At 42.2% G+C, this 19,127-nt stretch overlaps 1 protein-coding gene across 2 annotated transcripts in view; it reads left to right on the forward strand.

Moving 5' to 3' along the window:
• LOC113028038 (uncharacterized) overlaps positions 1 to 19,127 on the forward strand; it is a 100,143-nt gene that overhangs the window by 30,692 nt on the left and 50,324 nt on the right. For both annotated transcript variants that reach the window (XM_026177998.2, XM_026177997.2), the window contains exons 3-9: positions 43 to 160; positions 2,569 to 3,124; positions 3,358 to 3,825; positions 13,698 to 13,892; positions 14,844 to 14,924; positions 17,314 to 17,426; positions 17,882 to 17,940. In XM_026177998.2, coding sequence (XP_026033783.1) covers positions 43 to 160; positions 2,569 to 3,124; positions 3,358 to 3,825; positions 13,698 to 13,892; positions 14,844 to 14,924; positions 17,314 to 17,426; positions 17,882 to 17,940 — 1,590 coding nt within the window. The remainder of the gene's footprint in view (positions 1 to 42; positions 161 to 2,568; positions 3,125 to 3,357; positions 3,826 to 13,697; positions 13,893 to 14,843; positions 14,925 to 17,313; positions 17,427 to 17,881; positions 17,941 to 19,127) is intronic.

The raw sequence follows: 19,127 nt of genomic DNA on the forward strand, positions 1-19,127 counted from the left end.
CACTGCAGAGTTAGCCTCTAAGCTAGTGTGTGTCTCTTGCAGACGGACAGTGGATGTGCAGCGCCCGTGCCCTCGCTGCACTGTCAGAAGATCGCTCGTGCTAAGTGGGAGTTTTTATTCGGGACCCCTGCTGAGGAGGCTGCTGGCAGGGGGGAGAAACGTGAGAGCATTTCTGTCTTACTTATATTGAGTTTCTGCACGTTCTGCCTTCATGTTCTTCCTTCCTCTCATGGGAACATTTCACACAGAGATAGAGAAGCTAGTGAAGTAGCAGTACTGCTTTCAATGTCGCAGTTTGTCGCTCAGGGAAACATACTCAGGTGTGATGTGTCAGCTGATACAGGAACAGCAGCAGGGATTTCTTCACAAAAGCTTTTCTGTTTAACTAAGGAAAATAAAATCAGGGCGCTTCCTAATATAATTCTCCCATTTATTGTAAACATTTTAGTTTCAACAAGGATATCTGTGAATTTTATTTATTGTTATCATCATAGAAATATTTGAAAAAAGTAAAAAAAAAAAGAATTTTTTTTACCGAACTTGCAAAGTAAACCATAACATTCACAATTTGAGAAAACTGTGTTTGGCAGCACGATGCAAGAAGGCAGTGTTCTACTCCCTACCATTTACAAAGGGGAACCAATCAGAAGAAAGCTTGCTTAAACGAAGGATGGTCTTAAAGGGGGAGGAGCAAAAATAGCTTGCTTCAGACATATGATCAGCTGCAAAGCTATGCTAAGAGCTAGTAGCCCTATAGCCCTGCCAGACTGGCGACCTGTCCAGGGTGTACCCCGCCTCTCGCCCTATAACAGCTGGGATAGGCTCCAGTGCCCCCCGTGACCCTGAAAGGGATAAGTGGATGGATGGATCATCAATTTAACATGTAACTTGATCAATCAAAGGTATATAAATTGACAGTAATAGAATACAAATTTGATGCTGTAAATATTCTGATGTTATACACTGAACAAAAATATAAACGCAACACTTTTGTTTTTGCTCCCATTCCCCATGGGATGGACGTAGAGACCTAAAATTCATTCCAGATACACAATATAACCATCCCTCCCAAACAGTGATCACAAATCAGTCCAAATGTGTGGTAGTGGGCACATCTGCTATATTGAGATAATCCATCCCACCTCACAGGTGTGCCACATCAGGATGCTGATCTGACATCATGAGTAGTGCACAGGTGTACCTCAGACTGCCCACAACAAAAGGCCACCCTGGAATGTGCAGTTTTGTCTCACAGCAAAATGCCACAGATGCCACAAGCAATGAGGGAGCGTGCAATTGGCATGCTGACAGCAGGAATGTCAACCAGATCTGTCGCCCGTGCATTGAATGTTCATTTCTCAACCATAAGCCGTCTCCACAGGCGTTTCAGAGAATATGGCAGCACATCCAACCGGCCTCACAACCGCAGACCTCGTGTAACCACACCAGCCCAGGACCTCCACATCCAGCAGGTTCACCTCCAAGATCGTCTGAGACCAGCCACCCAGACAGCTGCTGGAACAATTGGTTTGCACAACCAAACAATTTCTGCACAAACTGTCAGAAACCGTCTCAGGGACGCTCAACTGCATGCCCGTCGTCCTCATCGGGGTCTTGACCTGACTCCAGCTCGTCGCCGTAACAGACTTGTGTGGGCAAATGCTCACATTCGATGGCGTCTGGCACGTTGGAGAGGTGTGCGCTTCACGGATGAATCATGGTTCACATTGTTCAGGGCAGATGGCAGCTGAGAATGTCCCAGTTCTTGCATGGCCAGCATACTCACCGGACATGTCACCCATTGAGCATGTTCGGGATGTGCTTGACCGGCGTATACGACAGCGTGTACCAGTTCCCACGAATATCCAACAACCTCGCACAGCCATTGAAGTGGAGTGGACCAACATTCCACAGGCCACAATTGACAATCTGATAGACTCCATGCGACGATGTGTTGCACTGCATGAGGCAAATGGTGGTCACACCAGATACTGACCGGTTCTGGGTCCCCCAATAGCGCAAAAAACTGCACATTCCAGGGTGGCCTTTTGTTGTGGGCAGTCTGAGGTACACCTGTGCACTACTCATGATGTCAGATCAGCATCCTGATGTGGCACACCTGTGAGGTGGGATGGATTATCTCAATATAGCAGATGTGCCCACTACCACACATTTGGACTGATTTGTGACCACTGTTTGGGAGGGATGGTTATATTGTGTATCTGGAATGAATTTTAGGTGTCTACGTCCATCCCATGGGGAATGGGAGCAAAAACAAAGGTGTTGCGTTTATATTTTTGTTCAGTGTATATTGAAAAGGGGAAGAACAGACTTTTGGTCATTGCAGTCATAAAAATTCATTCAGTCATAACGATTAAGGCTTTAAACTTATGAGGAAAGTGTTACTGAGGTCGCAAATAAAGGCGCTTCTGGGCTGTTTTTCCATAGACTTCTATATGACCCAGTCTTTGTAAGCAGGGGAGTGGCACACTGCTAATCACCTCTACATTGTCCTCAGAAACCACATATGCCTTTTAAGTGATCATAATTGATTTTCTTCCTCTGCAGATTCTCCAGAGGGAACCTCCACAGCTCCTCCTAGTGGTAACTCCAGTGAGTCTCCCACCCCTACTCCGCCATCCTCCCTGCCTCTGCTTTCAGCCAACCACGAGGTGCAGCACGTGGAGGTAGAGCTGGTGACCCCTCCCCCAGCCGTCATAGGAACATCGCCCAAAACGGGCATCATTCGCAGGACACTCAAGTATTCAGAAACTGACCTGGACGCTGTCCCGCTTCGATGCTACCGTGAGACGGACATAGACGAGGTGCTGCTGGCCGAGCAGGAAGACGCCGACTCTGCATTTGGGAGCAACCGCAGCGTGCAGGGAACCTCAGGGACGGGCAGCAGCCCTCTGGGAGGGCTGGCTTATGGGAGAACAGATGGGGAGGAGGAGGCGATGAGGGAAGGAAGAGCTGTGGAGGAAGAAGGAGAAGACGATGAGGAGGAAGAGGAAGAAGAGGAAGAAATGGTGAGCTGGGCAAGTGTGAGGATGCAGGGAGACAGCAGGAAGCAGCAGTGTGCAGCTGAGGAGGAGCCTGAGGTGTTTGGACACCTTCTGAAGAGGTGAGCAGACGCCTTGTGTGAAGCTGTAAACACAAACAGGAGAATTCTGGTGATGCGGGATGTTCCCCTGACCTAAATGTAGGGATCTCATCCCTAACCTACTTTTCAAGTTGGTCATAATCAGGAAGTAAAAGTCACACCTTTAAACAGTTCAGTAAATTACGTTCTGGCAAAAGAAAAAAAAAATCTTATCAAAAGTCTCTTTTTCTTTATTTTCTATCCTGTCTGTTCAGACCAGTGGAAACCTTTTTCGACAACCACCATCCAGCCTTGAAATCCCCCATCTTGGTATCCGGACCCCGCCTCGCCACAGAGGACACCTTCAGCCGCCACTTTGAGAGCATCATGGAGTCGCACCGAGCCAAAGGGACGTCGTACAACAGCCTGGACAGCGAGGAGCTGCTCACCTCCAGCACCCACACTGTCCTGACCTTTGACCTGCCCACACTAACACCCGCTATCCACGGCCCCGTGTGCCAGAGCGCCAGGCAGATCGTCCAGCTCAGCTTCGCCCCGCTGGCGCACGATGAGAGGCCCAGTCTGTCTGACTCTATCTTTACTGTGACGGGGGACTCGGATGCCACCCGAGCTCCCTCCAGCGAGAGGCTGAGCAGCGGATCAGATGATACCCCGCCCAGAGGGCAGGAGCGTTCACAGCTGGGGAGCAGCTGGTACAGCAACCCCTCCTTCTCCTTACCCAGGTGAGATCACCTGTCAGGTGGAAAGTTCACTGATTAGTATTTTTGGTGAGTCTGAGATGTTATTTACGTATAAAAATCTGGGGGAGGATTCTGAAAAATTCTGCATCACTTTCAATGGGATCTTAAGAGGAGGAGAGGTGCAAAAAAAGCTATTGATTAAACCAAACTAGGGAGAAAATTACTCTAAACTACAGAAAACAGCTTCACAACAAGATGCCACCTCCTCACTGGGTCTAACGCTTAATCAGAGTATAAAAAGTACAGCTGGGGGCTGTGGCTCAGGAGGTAGAGCAGGTTTGGTGGTTCGATCGCTCCAGTCTTCATACCAAATGATCCTTGGGGAAGATACCAAACACAGTTGCTCCTGATGCATGAATGTTAGATATAAAACACTTAGATGCAGAAAAAGTGTTTGTATCAATGTGTGTGAGTAGGTAAATGAGGCATGAAGTATAAAGTGCTTTGGTGCTCAAGTAGAGGAGAAAAGTGCTGTTTAAGAACCGGTCATTCAAACAGTGCCAGTGGTTACAGAAAACCCCTTTCATTTTCTCCTGCACTGCTACTGTGCTCCAGGCCATTACTACTCAGGAAATAATCATCCAAACTTGTCTTCACTGCCATTATTATCAGCTGATTTCCAGGAAACACATGTAAAACACATCAGAAGAGCGGGAAATACAATCCCCCAAAACATCAACCTTATTCTGACTAACAGAGCACGTCACAAACCCACAAACAGAGAACAGAAACTTGATAACGATTAGGCTTATCGCCGTTTCTCTTTGAGATCAGGGTCTGATGAAAAGGGGGAAGGATCTATTTCACATGTTAAGGTCAATGTGTCCTGAAGGAGCCGTAAGGGGAAAATACACCATCGTCACAGGGTGTGGGGGCCGATTTTCATCTGTTCGTGCTCCTTTTTGCTTCTCTGAAATGACCTCACCTTCCAATGTCAACATGAGCAAAAGCTTTAAATTTAGCTCTCGCTCTTGACTGGCGATAAATTCGCCGGTCGAAGGCCATTTTTTTATGAGAAGAAGTGACACATACCGTAATGAAATCTGAACACAAGGAGACTCCTTGGACACACAGCTGTAAACGTTGACGTGTCTCCAGTGTCCATTTACGATCCGCCCGCACAACATGTAACAAGTGCAAACAGAGTTAATATGTCAGCATAGTGATACTAAAAGTGCTCCATTGCATCTCTGTATCTTAATTCTTTCACTCTGCTGCATCAACTTTGTAGTTCAAAGCCTAATTTATCATATAGTGGGCTTAGTACAGCCCATCAGTTCATCTTCTACCTGAAATAAGCTGTTGTAGCGTTCTTTCCATCTTCTTATAAGCCAACTTACTGTATCAGGGAGGGATCCCTCTTTCTATGACATTATGCAGAGCATATATATATATATACTACACTTGAGAAATAATAATCATATAAACCTCTCTGGACAGGCAAAGCTACAGTATGTAAACAGGACCTTATCTTTTGTATTTCTGAATCCTTTTCCCTTTAAATACTAATTCTACAACACACAACAAACAAATCCAGGTCCGTCTAATATGCTTAAAGTTGACTTTTTCACTGAGTCGAACCCCGACCTGCCACCCAGCCTGGCATTATGAGCCAACATCAGTGCCGGACCTCACTAACGCTCCTGTGGCTGAACGGCGGAAAGTCCCTGAAGCCAGGATCTGGCAGAGAGCCTGAAACCAGAAGGCAGGGGAGGCTGCTCCAGCAGGAGATTAATCTGGGTTTTTGGAAGGAGATGTTCCAACGGTCATAAGCTGTTTTCCCACACGGACAGATTCTGATTATTTCAGGAGAATCAGATCCAGATATTTTACAGTTTTTGTAAAACTTGTATCACACAGCAGGAAATAGTTCACATAAAAGTAAAAGGTCAACACACCACACTATTAGCTGAGCAGCTCATTCGCACATCGGCACAATAGGACATCACACTGAGTTTAAGAGGGGGCTGTCAGGTTATAGCAGACATTTACATTTCTAACATGCACTTCACATGTCTGGAAGTTCAAAATCAAGAACCTTTATTGTCACACAATAAAATGACAGTTACAGCAACCTTAGATGGTGTGTGATGTGCCACAGATATGAAACATAAAATATCATAAATATAAAATGCGTTTATATATATATATATATATATATATATATATATATATATATATATATATATATATATATATATATATATATATATATATTAGGGGTGCAACGATATTCGTATCGATATTGAACCGTTAGATACAGTGCTTTCGGTTCGGTAGGCATATGTATCGAACAATACAACATTTGTAATTTATTTTATCAACTTTCCTTCTGACGATGCTGTCTGTGTTGAGCGCTCAGTTCGACTACTCTGCCTAGGCTGCACTGTCGAGCGCAGATCCACTGAGCGCTCAACACAGACAGCATCGTCAGAAGGAAGAGCGCAGGGCACCTCCCCCACCCTCATTCAGATCTGGTGTTTGGAATTATTTTGGTTTTCATGTGGCATATGACCCTGAAGGTAAGCGAGTCATGGACTAAAGTAAAACAGTATGTTGGATGTGCCACACAATGCTCAATTACATGGGTGGGAACTAGTGTGTTAGCACAGTTAGCTCGTTAACGTGTTGGCCGTGTTGTGGCGTTAAGGTCATTTCAACGAGATTAACCTGAAAGCACTAGTGGGAACACAACGAATATGACTGCACATTTACACCAACATCATCCTAGTGCAAAGACAAAAACAACAAGCATGCTACTAACTTTAGCCGAGTCATTTAGACAGCTGTTAGCACATGATTCTCCTTATGCTGCTGAGAATATAGCCCAGAAGAAGCGGATAGTATAGCTTTTATTTTGGAAAGAGACATTTCTCTGTAATAAACTCTCTTTTCCAAAGATGAGTGATTCCTCAATCAGATACAGGGCTTGCAATATCGCTAGCCCGACCTCCCGGAGCTAGCGATTTTTCCAGTCGGGCTATTGTAGGAAGAAAAATATATGTCAATGCTTTTGCATTCTTTCGGAAATGTAGCTGGGTAATTATGTCATTGGCATCGGTGAGCCACTGTCAATATGTGACATATTGAAATCGCGTTTGAATTTGCGCTTGTTTTTTTGCTTTCACTTTGCAATCGTGTGAACTGTGTATAGAGAGCGACAGCACTGATCTGTGAGTGATGATAATTTGCGCACCAATTCCTCTGACATCGTCTTATTAATCGTTAGCTTACTATGCAAACATGACAAGTGAAATCTCCCGCAGCTTAAACATGTGAGAGGTTGATCGCGCAGAGAATCGCTGAGCTTATGTGAGTGAGCGTGTAAAAGCATTTCAGTTCTGCTGAGCCAAATAAGACAGGTCAGGGTGAAGAAGTGACAGCCAAAGAAAAGCTTACCACAAAACGGAGAAGTTATGACAAATCAGACTATAAGGCAAAAAGAAAGTGCAGCTTTATGGTTTCATGGACAAAAGAATTTCTGTGGCTGCAATATGATGAGCTAAATAACCAGGGCTGCACATAAGTGGTCCGCAGGTGCGCATTCGCTGTCAAAATAAAAAACACGTACAAGGGTTAGGGTTAAATTTAAAAACTGTACTTTTGAGTTAAAATATATATTTATAATTTTAATAAATGACAAATTAAGAAGGCATGAACATTTTTTTTGTATCGAAAAAATATCGAACCGTGACACCAAAGAACCGAACCGAACCGTGAATTTTGTGTATCGTTGCACCCCTAATATATATATATATATATATATATACACATACATACATACATACATATATATCAGGTGTCCGACTTGGCCATGTAAGAATGTTCCACTTCTTTGCTTAAATAAACTCCTGGGTTGCTTTAGCTGTATGTTTTGGGTCATTGTCCATCTGTATTATGAAACGCCTCTCAATCCATTTGACTGCTTTTAGCTTTGAGTAGACAGTAAGTCTCTGAACACCTCAGAATTCATTCAGCTGTTTCTGTCCTGTGTCGAATCACCAGTAAACACTAGTGTCCCAGTGCCGCTGGCAGCCATGCACACCCAAGCCATCACACTGTGTGTCTGCCATGTTTTACAGATGATGTGGTATCCTTTGGATCACGAGCTGTTCCACACTTTCTTCATACTTTTTTCTTACCATCACTCTGGTAGAGGTTGATCTTGGTTTCATTTGTACAGAGAATGTTTCTCCAGAACTTTTTTTTTAGATGTTTTTTTTTTTTTAAGCGAAGTCCCATCTAGCCTTTCTATTCTTGAGGTTTATGGGTGGCTTGCACCTTACAGTGAACCTTCTGTATTTACTTTCATGTAGTCTTCTCTTCATGGTAGACTTGGATATTGATATGCCTACCACCTGGAGAGTATTATTCACTTGGTTGGCTGCTGTGAAGGGGTTTCTCTTTACCATGGAAATGATTCTGCGATCATCCGCCACTGTTGTCTTATGTGGATGAAAAGTCAGAGTTGTTCTCTCTGAATGGAGTTTTAAATCACAGAGTTTCTGAAGTAGATTCAGTTCTAATGCAGCGTTGATTGTCTCCTATCTGAGGTCAGAGCCCTGTTAATGGACTGTTGTCAGGTTCCAGACTAACGAGCGTCTCTGCCTCTGTCTGTCTCCCTGCACAGAGCACTGCAGCAGTGCTATTCTGGAGAGTCGAGTATGCTAAAGTGAAGGTCGTTAGAAGGCCGCCTGTGGTCCCTCTGCTGTCTGCCAGCCGTGTATGGGTGTATCCATCTGTCTGTGCGTGTGTTTGTGCATGCACATGCACCCTTTTCTTTGGGTTTGTGTGTGCGTGAAGTGTGATGCACAGCAGATGGCGGCTGCAGCAGCGAGAGACTCACCTTGACTGTCCCAAAGACTTCATTTTGTCTCTCTGCAGAGTGTTTATCTGAATGCAGATAGCCCTGACACGCACATGCCGGTATATGTGACAGATTCCACCTGTTTCTGCTTTTCGGTGTCTCCAACTCTGCTTATGTGTGACTGCTTTGTGAATGTCACCCTAACTTAGTGTGACAGCACTGCAGAGGTGGAGTGAGCGCACTGCTGCTGCTTTCGCCACAAGATGGCGTAAGAGGACAGCAGTCTTGCTGCTGAGTGCTGTTTGGAAAGAGTGAGCGTAATATGTTGCAGGTGTGTGACTTGCAGCCCGATCACAGTGTGTGTTTTAGTGTGTTTGTGTGTCCAAGGAAGGAATCGGTCTCAAGTTTCAGCGGATTCATAGTCAAAATCTTACAAAACAAAGCAGCTTCATTTTGTCTCATTTTGTAAACCTGAACTCGTACTTTAGTTTCAGATTTTTTCCTGATGAACTAAACAGTGAAGGCAAATGTTTGCTAAGTGCTGATCTTATCGCACTCTTGCTGGCCTGAAGCTGTGGAATCCAGGAGTGAGACGGCCAGGCAAATATCCCTGAAGGCTTGTCCATACTTTGATAAAAGTTGGAATTTCGCTCCCCTCCTCCCTCTCCTCCTACTCCTCCTCTTCCTCCTTCCCTCACATCACCCTTTTCAGATGCTCTGTACCATTAGACAGTGGCTCATTGTGTCGAGCTGCCCAGTGGACTGAGAGGGGGTTCAATTATCCGTGGACACCGTTAAAGCAGAGGTTGACACTGGGAATTCTCTCAGGCCCTCTCGGCATTGTGCTGGCTCTCGATGGGACAATGCTAACAGGTGGCAGAGCCTAAGCTACAGTGCTGGCGTAATCTCATAATTATGAACACTCCTGCAGGCCCAGATGAAGCGTATGCTGTAAACAGATGTAGACAAAAGGCCACCTTTTCTTTGCCCGAGGCAGCAGAGCAAACCGTTTGGGCACACACACCCAGCAGTTTAAACCTGACACTTCACACTTTTGGTGTTCTGTGTAGGTGTGTGAAAAAAAAGCTTACATCACAAACAAGGTAAACTACAATTTGAACAACACTCAAAGGATGGACATGCCAAGTGCGTGTAATTGGAGATGCGTGTAGACGGAGAGAGGAATGAATGCAGGAGGGTGATTTTTTTTTTTTAGGGAAAAGACAAGCCAAGTCTCATGCCATGCTTTGAATCCAAGGTCAGTAGGGGACAGTGAGAGTTTACACAGTGGAACAGGGAGGGAGAAAGAGAGAGGGAGGAGTGAAAAGAGGGAAGAGAAACAACAGCAAACAGACTCAGAGGGGAAAAGATAGAGTCCGAGAGGCATTGCAGGACAAACAGCTCTTTTACTTTGGGGGGGAGAGAGGAGGCTTGCTGAGAGGATCAAATGACAGCAAACACGGGGGGAGAGTGAGAAAGTGGACGGAAAGAAAGGAGGCACCCATGAAGTCTCAGTCAGCCTCGAAACCCGGGAGAGGAGCGTCAAAGCCTGCTGGCCTCCTGGGAGAGAGTGCAGGTGTTCTCCTCCATTAGGCCTGCCAAGTGCACGGCGATGCGTTCAGGGTACGAGGCGAGGGGGAGAAGAAGGTTCAGTCGGGCGAGCGGTCAGAGGAGAGGCGCCGGCCATGTGACGCCAGCGAGGACGCCGGCCGTCTTCTGTTGTCAGGGCTCGTCTGCAGCCGGGGAGGAGAGGTACTTAGAAAATAGGCGGTCTTGCCACAGGTAGGTCAACACCCAGGAACCTGTCTCACCTGTCTGTCGTGTATATGTGAACATTTGAATATCATGTTTGTGGAACAGACGTGCAGATATGCAGATAACAGTAATTCTGGGAAAATTGTCTGACTGCCCATGTAGCTCTCGTGAACATCGAGACGTTTGCCCAACTTTTTCCTTCGCTTTGGACTTTTAATTTCAAGTTAGTGATGACGGCTGATCGCGGGATGGTTCAGAACTTTATGTCATTGTAAATTTCTGGCATGGAGGGCTATAAAGTTCCAGACATCCATTACCATCAGGCTTTGAACAGTCACGACTCCCAGATGTTATATCAGCACAGTGGAAACAAAAAACTCAGTTTTAACAGGAAGAAAGCTGAAGGCCCAGGGAGAGGCTTACTTATATGTGCCATAAAAAGTATTAGAACACTGCATCTTGTTTTAAAAACATCTATTCAACCGTTAGTGAACTTCATTCTTATTTAATTGTTTAAATAAATCTAAACTAAATGTTAATTAACTTTCAGTTAAAAAATACATATTTCTTTCCACTTTTGCTTCAGTTGATCAATTGTTGGGTTCACATTTGCACTTTTTATCGGATGTTTATGGGTGTAGACATTCCTGAGGTTAAAACCTCGGTTGATGTTTTTGGTATTGATGAAAATATGTTGGTGCCTTGTGAAGAGACTGTTATATGAAAATGTGGTGTGGACTAAGGTATTATAGTTAACTAAATCTAGCTGTGAAAAAAAAACATTGTAGTTAACACAAATACAAAATAGACTTTTTAAAAATAAAAAATAGCTGCAATCAAATAAAGAAATATCCTTATTTGTTTGGTAAATTAGCTTTAAATGAGCTTTTAAAAAAATCGGTTTAGATTGTAATATCCATTTCTTGTAGGGATTTTGAGTTGTTGGGTTCACGTTTGGATTTTTATTTAAACTTTCCCATAAATTACTCGATGTTTTGTGGATACATGCACTTCAGACATCGTGGAGTCTGAAGTCTAGTGAGAGAGGACTTCACTCTTCCTCAGCTCTAGCACCACCAGCAGGTCATCACTTCTTTTACTATTTCAGCATCTTCTGGGACATTCATGGTCCCGGGTCGTGAATGCCCACGATTCCTGTTGATCCCCTGACCTTGTATCTAAAGCTAGCAGCAGGCTGACATGTTTTGGCTTTTAGTGGATTGTCTTAACAGCTGTTGAACTCATATTATTTAAGAGACCCCCCGACTTTTCCTCTAGCAGCCTGTACCAGCAGGCCACATCAGAGTATCTGTTTGAAGCATTGGTGCACAAATTTCTGCAGTTAACAGATGGAAAATTAAACAGTAAAAAAAATCAGTTTTGCTGGGAGATGGTGGCCTAGTTTCTTTTTTTTCCATTAGGGTTAGATTCACTCTGTATTTTATCCAACACAGTGTCACAAATCTATTGATCATTCTTGTGATTTTTATGACCCCGTCCCTGTCTGCCCTCATATGCACTGATTCTTGTCCACATTTAGAGGTCGGAGCAGAGCACATCAGAGATCCAAGTTTGAGTTATGACCACAGATGGGGTTACTTTTCAGCCACTACTTCACATTTTTCTACGGCGATGGGCTGATTCTGTTCATTTTCTCAACATCTATTGACTCCATTGCTGTAGAATTTACAAAACAACAAGAGATCTGGTGGACTGGTCATCACTGACCGCTCAAAGAAAACACAAATGGTATATTTTCCTCTATAAACCCATTTATTCTCTTTCCAGTACCAACAGTTACCAGCTACGCTCCTCTGAGCGGTTGCACTTCGAACATGAAATAATTTAAATATTTTATGTTGTATTTGTAGCATTTTTTTAGACGTTTCAGCTTTTATGGCTCCTATCTTGGTTAGGTCTTTAATGTAAAAGAGATCTCAGTTGGACTTCCTGTTAAAATAGAGGTAATGATAAATAATAATAAAAGACACACTTTATTCCAGATTTGGGAAATTCTTTCTATTTTAAAAGTAATGAAATAATAAGGCATTCACTCCTCCCACTTGTAGTCATCCTTCCACTTTCATCTTGGATCACAATCTAGTAAAAATGCACACTTCTCCATTATCTTGTTTTTTTTAAAACTCAAAATAAAAATATTTTCAAAATAAAGGTGCCCATCTGCCAAACTGCACTGTGTTTACTGCAAATTAGCATGCTAACACAAGGACCTCAGACTCAGTCTCAGTAAACATTTTACCGGCTGATCCTCTGTGTGCTTTGTGAAACCACAGTTGACCTTTGAACCCTTGTGGCTTTCTGTTTTTAATCCCTGTTTGCTCTGGTGTGATTTGCCTGACTCATGTACAGTATGAGAATGTGTGAATGAGCGAAGCGAAGCCTGTGGGTTTTCTTGGCTCGCTCCTCATGCCGAGAGATCCAAGTGAGAGCTCGCCTTATTCAGGAAGTGTTTTCGTTCTTTCTTTCTTTCTTTTTGGATTACATCTCTGGGCTGCTGGACTGTCTTTGTTTTCTCTGGCGTGACCAGAATGGCCACGCAGCTCTAGATGGCACAGACAAAAAACAAAAAAGCCAAAGTCATGTTGAGTTTTCGGCAAGTGAACTCAGAGACCTCATTCATCTTTAAGCAGAGGATGGAAAAGTAGTTCTCTTTTAGCTCAGTGTGACATAACATGCTTAAATTATTATCACAGGAATAATTCAGATGTAATAAGTTTCACACTTCTGAACTGGCTAATGCTTTGAAGGGGCTTAATTAGGATGTGATAACAAAAGTGGGAAAGCTGGCAAAAGAGGAGATTCTGAATGCAGTTGATAAACTACATAATCATACGGCATGCTGTGTTTGAATATAAAATTAAAGATCTGCATATGTTCTGATGTATGTGATGCTCAGCTTGTTTATTCGGTTGTTTCCAGCACATTCAGGATTCATCACGTGTCTTTACTCTTATTTTATTTCACATTTTTACATTTTTTTTGCTGCTTTTCCCCGATCAGGCTCGCTGTTTTCATCTCTCTTTTATCTGGTCTCGTTTTCTTTACTTACACAGGAAACATTAATATCATTAAATTATTGATAAACTGGATTTATGGGGTTTATTATATCAGCGTCATTCTTTGTTCCCCCTTTTATCCTTTTTTGCACTGTCCCTTTGAATTATTCACCATTTCTGTTAACCATAATGTTCTTTATTTCCTTCTCAGCACCTGATTTTAATAACTCTTTCCACTTTGTCTTACACCACCACCTTCCCATCTTACCCCTTAGCAGGGAGAAGGCCCGTCTAGCGACCGACTCCGAGCTGGACCAGGACCTCAGCGACAGGCTGGGCCTGGGCAGCAGTGACACCCTGACCAACGGCAGCCATCGTGCCGATGTGGCAGCGGCCAAACGCCTGGCCAAACGTCTCTTCAACTTGGACGGCTTCAGGAAGTCGGATGTAGCGCGTCACCTCAGCAAGAAGTAAGCTGCTGCATTCAGCCACAAGGCTCTATCAGCCTTCACCTGCAGCACTTTGGATCAACTAAAAGGCTTCTTATGGAGCTCTTAGTACAAACTAATAATAATGATGATGATGTTTAATTACAGTAGTCCAGCCAAGAAGTAATAAGTGCATAAACTAGTTTTTCAGCATCATTCTAAGACAGGATGTGTCTAATTTTAGTGATCCTGAGATGGAAGAAGGCATACATACCCTGGTCAAACATGATTGGAGGCCAAGGTTGGGCTGCAAGGCAATCAAACTAATCCATTGTAGTTTAATTAAGATAGTTCAATGCAATGCACCAAGCATTTATGTTATATTCATATGCATCATGAATTATTAATAATAATTCAACAAAATCAACCTCTACAGTATTACTACTGCCACTAAAAAATCAAAAATAACAATAAGAGGTTACTGCGTGTCATCATACTGTAAGATGAATGTAAAAATCTCCTTCCTGCAGCATCTTATTTTTATTTAATGAAAGCCATTAAACTGTGACCCATGTAAATTCAGTTTCCTGCACATTTATTACTCTGCTCCCCTGTTACAGCAGATCTGCATTCCTCCGCTGCTCGATCAGCCCGTCAGTCTGTCAGCTGCTTTGCTCGTGCTGATGAGAAAGAATTTGGGATTAAAGGGTTTTCTCGTCTTCTGACAGCTGCACCCTGGGAATCTCCTCCCTTTTTCTTCTCTGTGTTTCTGGCCTCCGGTCTGCATCTCAATCTGACTGTGCCAGTGCACGCCGACTGACTGACAGCCCAAACTGAGCCCATTCACCGAGCTGAGAAAGCTGCCATCCGAGTGTTTGACTGACACTCTGAGTTTTAATGATCGCTGTAGTTTCTTTGCTTCTTCCCGCGGTTATTTTCTCTCCTAATAAACCTGCGTATAATTCTACTGTGTCTCTGTTTGCTTATTTGCAGCAATGACTTCAGTCGCATGGTTGCAGAAGAGTATTTGAGTTTCTTCAATTTCACAGGCCTAACTCTGGACCAGGCGCTGCGGTAAGAAATCACAGTTAAACCAGTTTTTACTTTGACAGAGACGCCTGATGTTAGATTACTGAAAAATGGCCAAGAGTTCCCCTAAAATCAACAAAGCATTTGATTATTGGTGTAAACCTCTTCTCTCTCTGTGATGCTGATCCCAGTTAGAGAGAAAAACGCACATTTGATGTCTTTGTTTTCTTTTGTGGTTGCCCTCCTCTGGTAAACACTGCTCTCTAGAGGCCAGCTGTGAAATTGCAGTGAAAGACTATTGACAGCATAAACATGCATGCTGTTAAAGAGGTTTATGTTTGTTATCTTTATTTATTAGATTTATTCATTCTGGGCATAAACTGAAAAACAACCAATACTGTGAGGTTTTTTGTTGTTTTTTTTTCTTTATGAACTTTGCTCAAGAAAAAGTAATAATCTACAGGATTTAAAATCAGTGTAACATTTTTACTGTGTAAAAATGTTCCATTCAAGAAAAAAGTCAAACAGATTACTCTCTGTACAAACTCCTTGTACATTACATATACAAAAGCTGGGACTTTAACTCTTTAACATTTAAGCTTCTAATCTTTCAACACCCCTGTTTTAAGGAAGTTCAATGTTTTACATAGTGTTGCTTTAATTAATCTGCATAATAATAATTGGCATAAGAAATGTGGCAAACTGAGAAGTCTTAACAACAGAGAAGCCACACAGAGATTGAGCCTGTTGTTCTACTCCAAACAGATAGGGGGAGCTCTTTATTGAATTTACTGAAGCTATACTACACTGTGCTTCAGAGGGTCGCCTGAGCTCACTCATGGTACTACATTCTTTCCATCAACAATAACTGTCGCTGAATTTATTCTGCAGCATCAACAAGAACAGTTAGAGTCATGTAACCATAAACAATAAACATCTTAAACAGCCACACATATCCCCAAGGCATGATGGGAGATAACTAGCTGCTCCCAACACGGCACAATAATAACAATTTATGTGCCAGAAATGACTCATTCATTTAACCTATCTGGATTGCCTGAAATATTAAGGCAATGTTTGATTCAAGACAAACAAAAGCATATTAAATATGTCAGACCTGCAATAAAACATAATTTCCAGGCTCAGGGACTAATATCTTAATTGAAACATTAAAAGCAAGAACATCCTGGTGTTAAATCTCTTGGAAATATTATGAACATATGAAAGTATGTATGGTATTTTTTAAACTTAAAAAAGACATTAGGATTATTTTAAGTCAGTTTTTAAATTGTCACATGACTTTGTACTTTGTATTTAAGTAAATGTAAGAGGATTTTACACTAAGATTTAAAAAATGTAATTAAAGAACATTTTTCTGTTTCTTGAGTGAGAGTGTGGCGTCATTGTATGTTTGGCTTTCAGGATACAAACACAAAGACAGGCTGCGTAAGAAAAAGCCTTTGATTATAGATTATCCAAAGTTCACTGAAGAGTCTGCAGGCAAAACTTGAACCAAATCCAACAGACACGATACCAGCACAGGTTAACAGACATTACAACTAAATGAAGACAACTCTATGATACACACACACACACACACACACACACACACACACACACACACACACACACACACACACACACACACACACACACACACAGGGTAATCTGGTAAGTGAACACAGCTGGGAAAAACTGTGGCACAGGCGAAGGTCATCAAATGACAAACAGGAAGTAAAACTACAGTAAAGGCACAGCAGACACACACTATCAAATTAAAACAGGAAGTACGTAATAAACATTCAGAAACATGAAGTAAGAGAAAATAAACTCACCAATCATTTTCAATCAGAGAAAATGAATTAAAATGTTCAAAAGGACAAAATCTACTTCAGAAGCATGTGACTCAGTCATTCCAGCATTTTCATGTGTTAATATATTTTGGTGATGTGGTGGAACATGAAAATGATGAATTTCAGGAACATAAAGCGTCCGATTTAAAAACAAAAGAAAAAAGAATTTGATTATTTAATTTCAACACTTCTAATAAAGGACAACAAAAGTCTAAAATTAGACTCCAAAAATACATGAGATGACTACGGTTTAAAAGAAAATACTTAAAATATAAAAAATCCAATTATATTTAATCTTATTTTACTTCATGCTTGAATTAGTACCTTCAGTTGCTGAAAACAATGATGAAGCTTTAAATGACTTTGTTTTTCCCTGCAATGTTGTTTTTTTCATGGAAACACTAAAGCTAGAAGTACAACTATCGTGTTTAAAAAAAAAAAAGAGTCTAATAAATTTAATAGTAATGTAACACTACATCTGTTATTTTACTGCACTTTAATGGTAAAACAGTTTAAAACAGGTCATCTGTAACCATTTTGGTGTTTAGCAACCATCTGCTGACTTTGTGTTTGTGCTGCAGGACTTTCCTCAGGCAGTTTGCGCTGATGGGGGAGACGCAGGAGAGGGAGAGGGTGCTGTCACACTTTTCCAGGCGTTACTTGGACTGCAACCCAAAAGTGATACCATCAGAAGGTGAATGCTGGTATAAATTTATTTATGTATATATGTGTCTATGGGTTGTTGTTTGTTTTTGCTTCCTATAGATTTAAATAGTCGCAGCATAAATAAATGAGAAGAAATCAGTAGATCAATAGCATAATGGGTCCTTTTAAGGTAATTTAGCAGGTGTAATAACCAAGTAAGATCATTTCATTTCTCACAGCAGCTGGTAAATTAATATGCATTTATTCAGTTAATGATTACTACATAAACAGGACTAACTGTAGTACCTGTGGTGTTTGTTTTGTGTAATGACTGCAGTGGCAGGCTAGTAAAAATTAACAGCATATATGAAAGCAGTATTGTTCGCCTTAAAACCACATTAGAAGGATGCACTTGTATTTATGCAAGTTCCCAGTAAAACTAGTTTCATAATCGCAGATGAGTCATTTTGCAGAGAAAGCTAACGCAGTGTTTCCACGTTTTAGATGCAGTTCACACTCTCACCTGTGCCCTGATGCTGCTTAACACTGATCTGCATGGTCAGGTAGGTATAATGCTCGAGTGTGTTTCAGTGAAGCTGGAAGTGTGCAGCAAGTGTGTAGGTGCTCACATGATAAACAAAGAAAGAGAGCTGTTTAAGAGCTGCGTTCTCCTCAGAGGCCCTTTGGATTAGCTGTGCGGAGTTTGTTTTTTTTTAGTATAAGACTCGGTTTGATCACCATCTCATCTGGGTCTGCAGGTCTGCCTGCTGAGCTCCTTTCTCCATCATTAATCTGCTGCTTTTATAATCAGAGCCTTCCTTTGGAAATCTGGGCCATTGGTGGCTCTTCTGTGTGATAGTGCAGCTCAGTGGATGAATGATTAATTAAAGTGGCTGCGAGGTGACAGGATCAGGGAGCGGCTCTTCCATGGAAGAGCACATCAGGAAAGTCTCTACATATTTTAACAAATTTAACTGTTAACTTTTTTGCGACTCTACCTGTTAATATTGGCGGTTCTTTTCTATAAATACCCTCTAATAGTGATTATAATTGGATTTGGTTTTGATTGGCAGGTCGGGTGCACAAGTTTTAATTTATTTTGGATTTTTCCAAATCAACATAGAGTCAGAAGTACACACTCACTTAAATCTTTGAATAAATGATGATGACGGTTCTATAAATGTCTTTTAACCTGGCAAGCCCGAGGCCTGTTAACTTCTCATTAGTGATCATGATTGACTACAACTGGTAGTTTCTTTTTACTGGAATAAAAAGGATTTGTTTGAGAGCACTCACTGGATCGACCAACACTCAAAAGAATGGGAAAGTCCAGAGAACTAATAAGGAGAACCACAGAGTTGGGAAGGTCTCTGGGAGATGTTCCCAAATGTCTGCAGATTCCAAGAGCATCAATTCACATTATTGTTTCTAAGTACAGGTTATTAGGACGCGTCACCACTTTGCTGAGTTCAGTAACCACCAAGGCTTAATCACTGTCCACAGTAAAGCCAGTTTTACATCCCCATGGACTGTGAAGTGATGTAAAACTTCAACACCTTCAAGTGACTGGAATTTACATCTTCCCACATGGACAACCCAGATGCCTTCTGGAGAAAAGCTTTATCATCAGACAAGACAAAGATTGTGGACCTTGAACGTAGTGAAAACCTGTGGATTATGATTAAAAGCTAGTTTTGTGTGACACCCTGACCAACCAACCAAATTAAACAAACTCTACCATGTCTGCCAA

The sequence above is a fragment of the Astatotilapia calliptera genome, chromosome 8 (assembly GCF_964374335.1).
Source record: "Astatotilapia calliptera chromosome 8, fAstCal68.1, whole genome shotgun sequence".
In the NCBI taxonomy this organism is placed as follows: Eukaryota; Metazoa; Chordata; class Actinopteri; order Cichliformes; family Cichlidae; genus Astatotilapia; species Astatotilapia calliptera.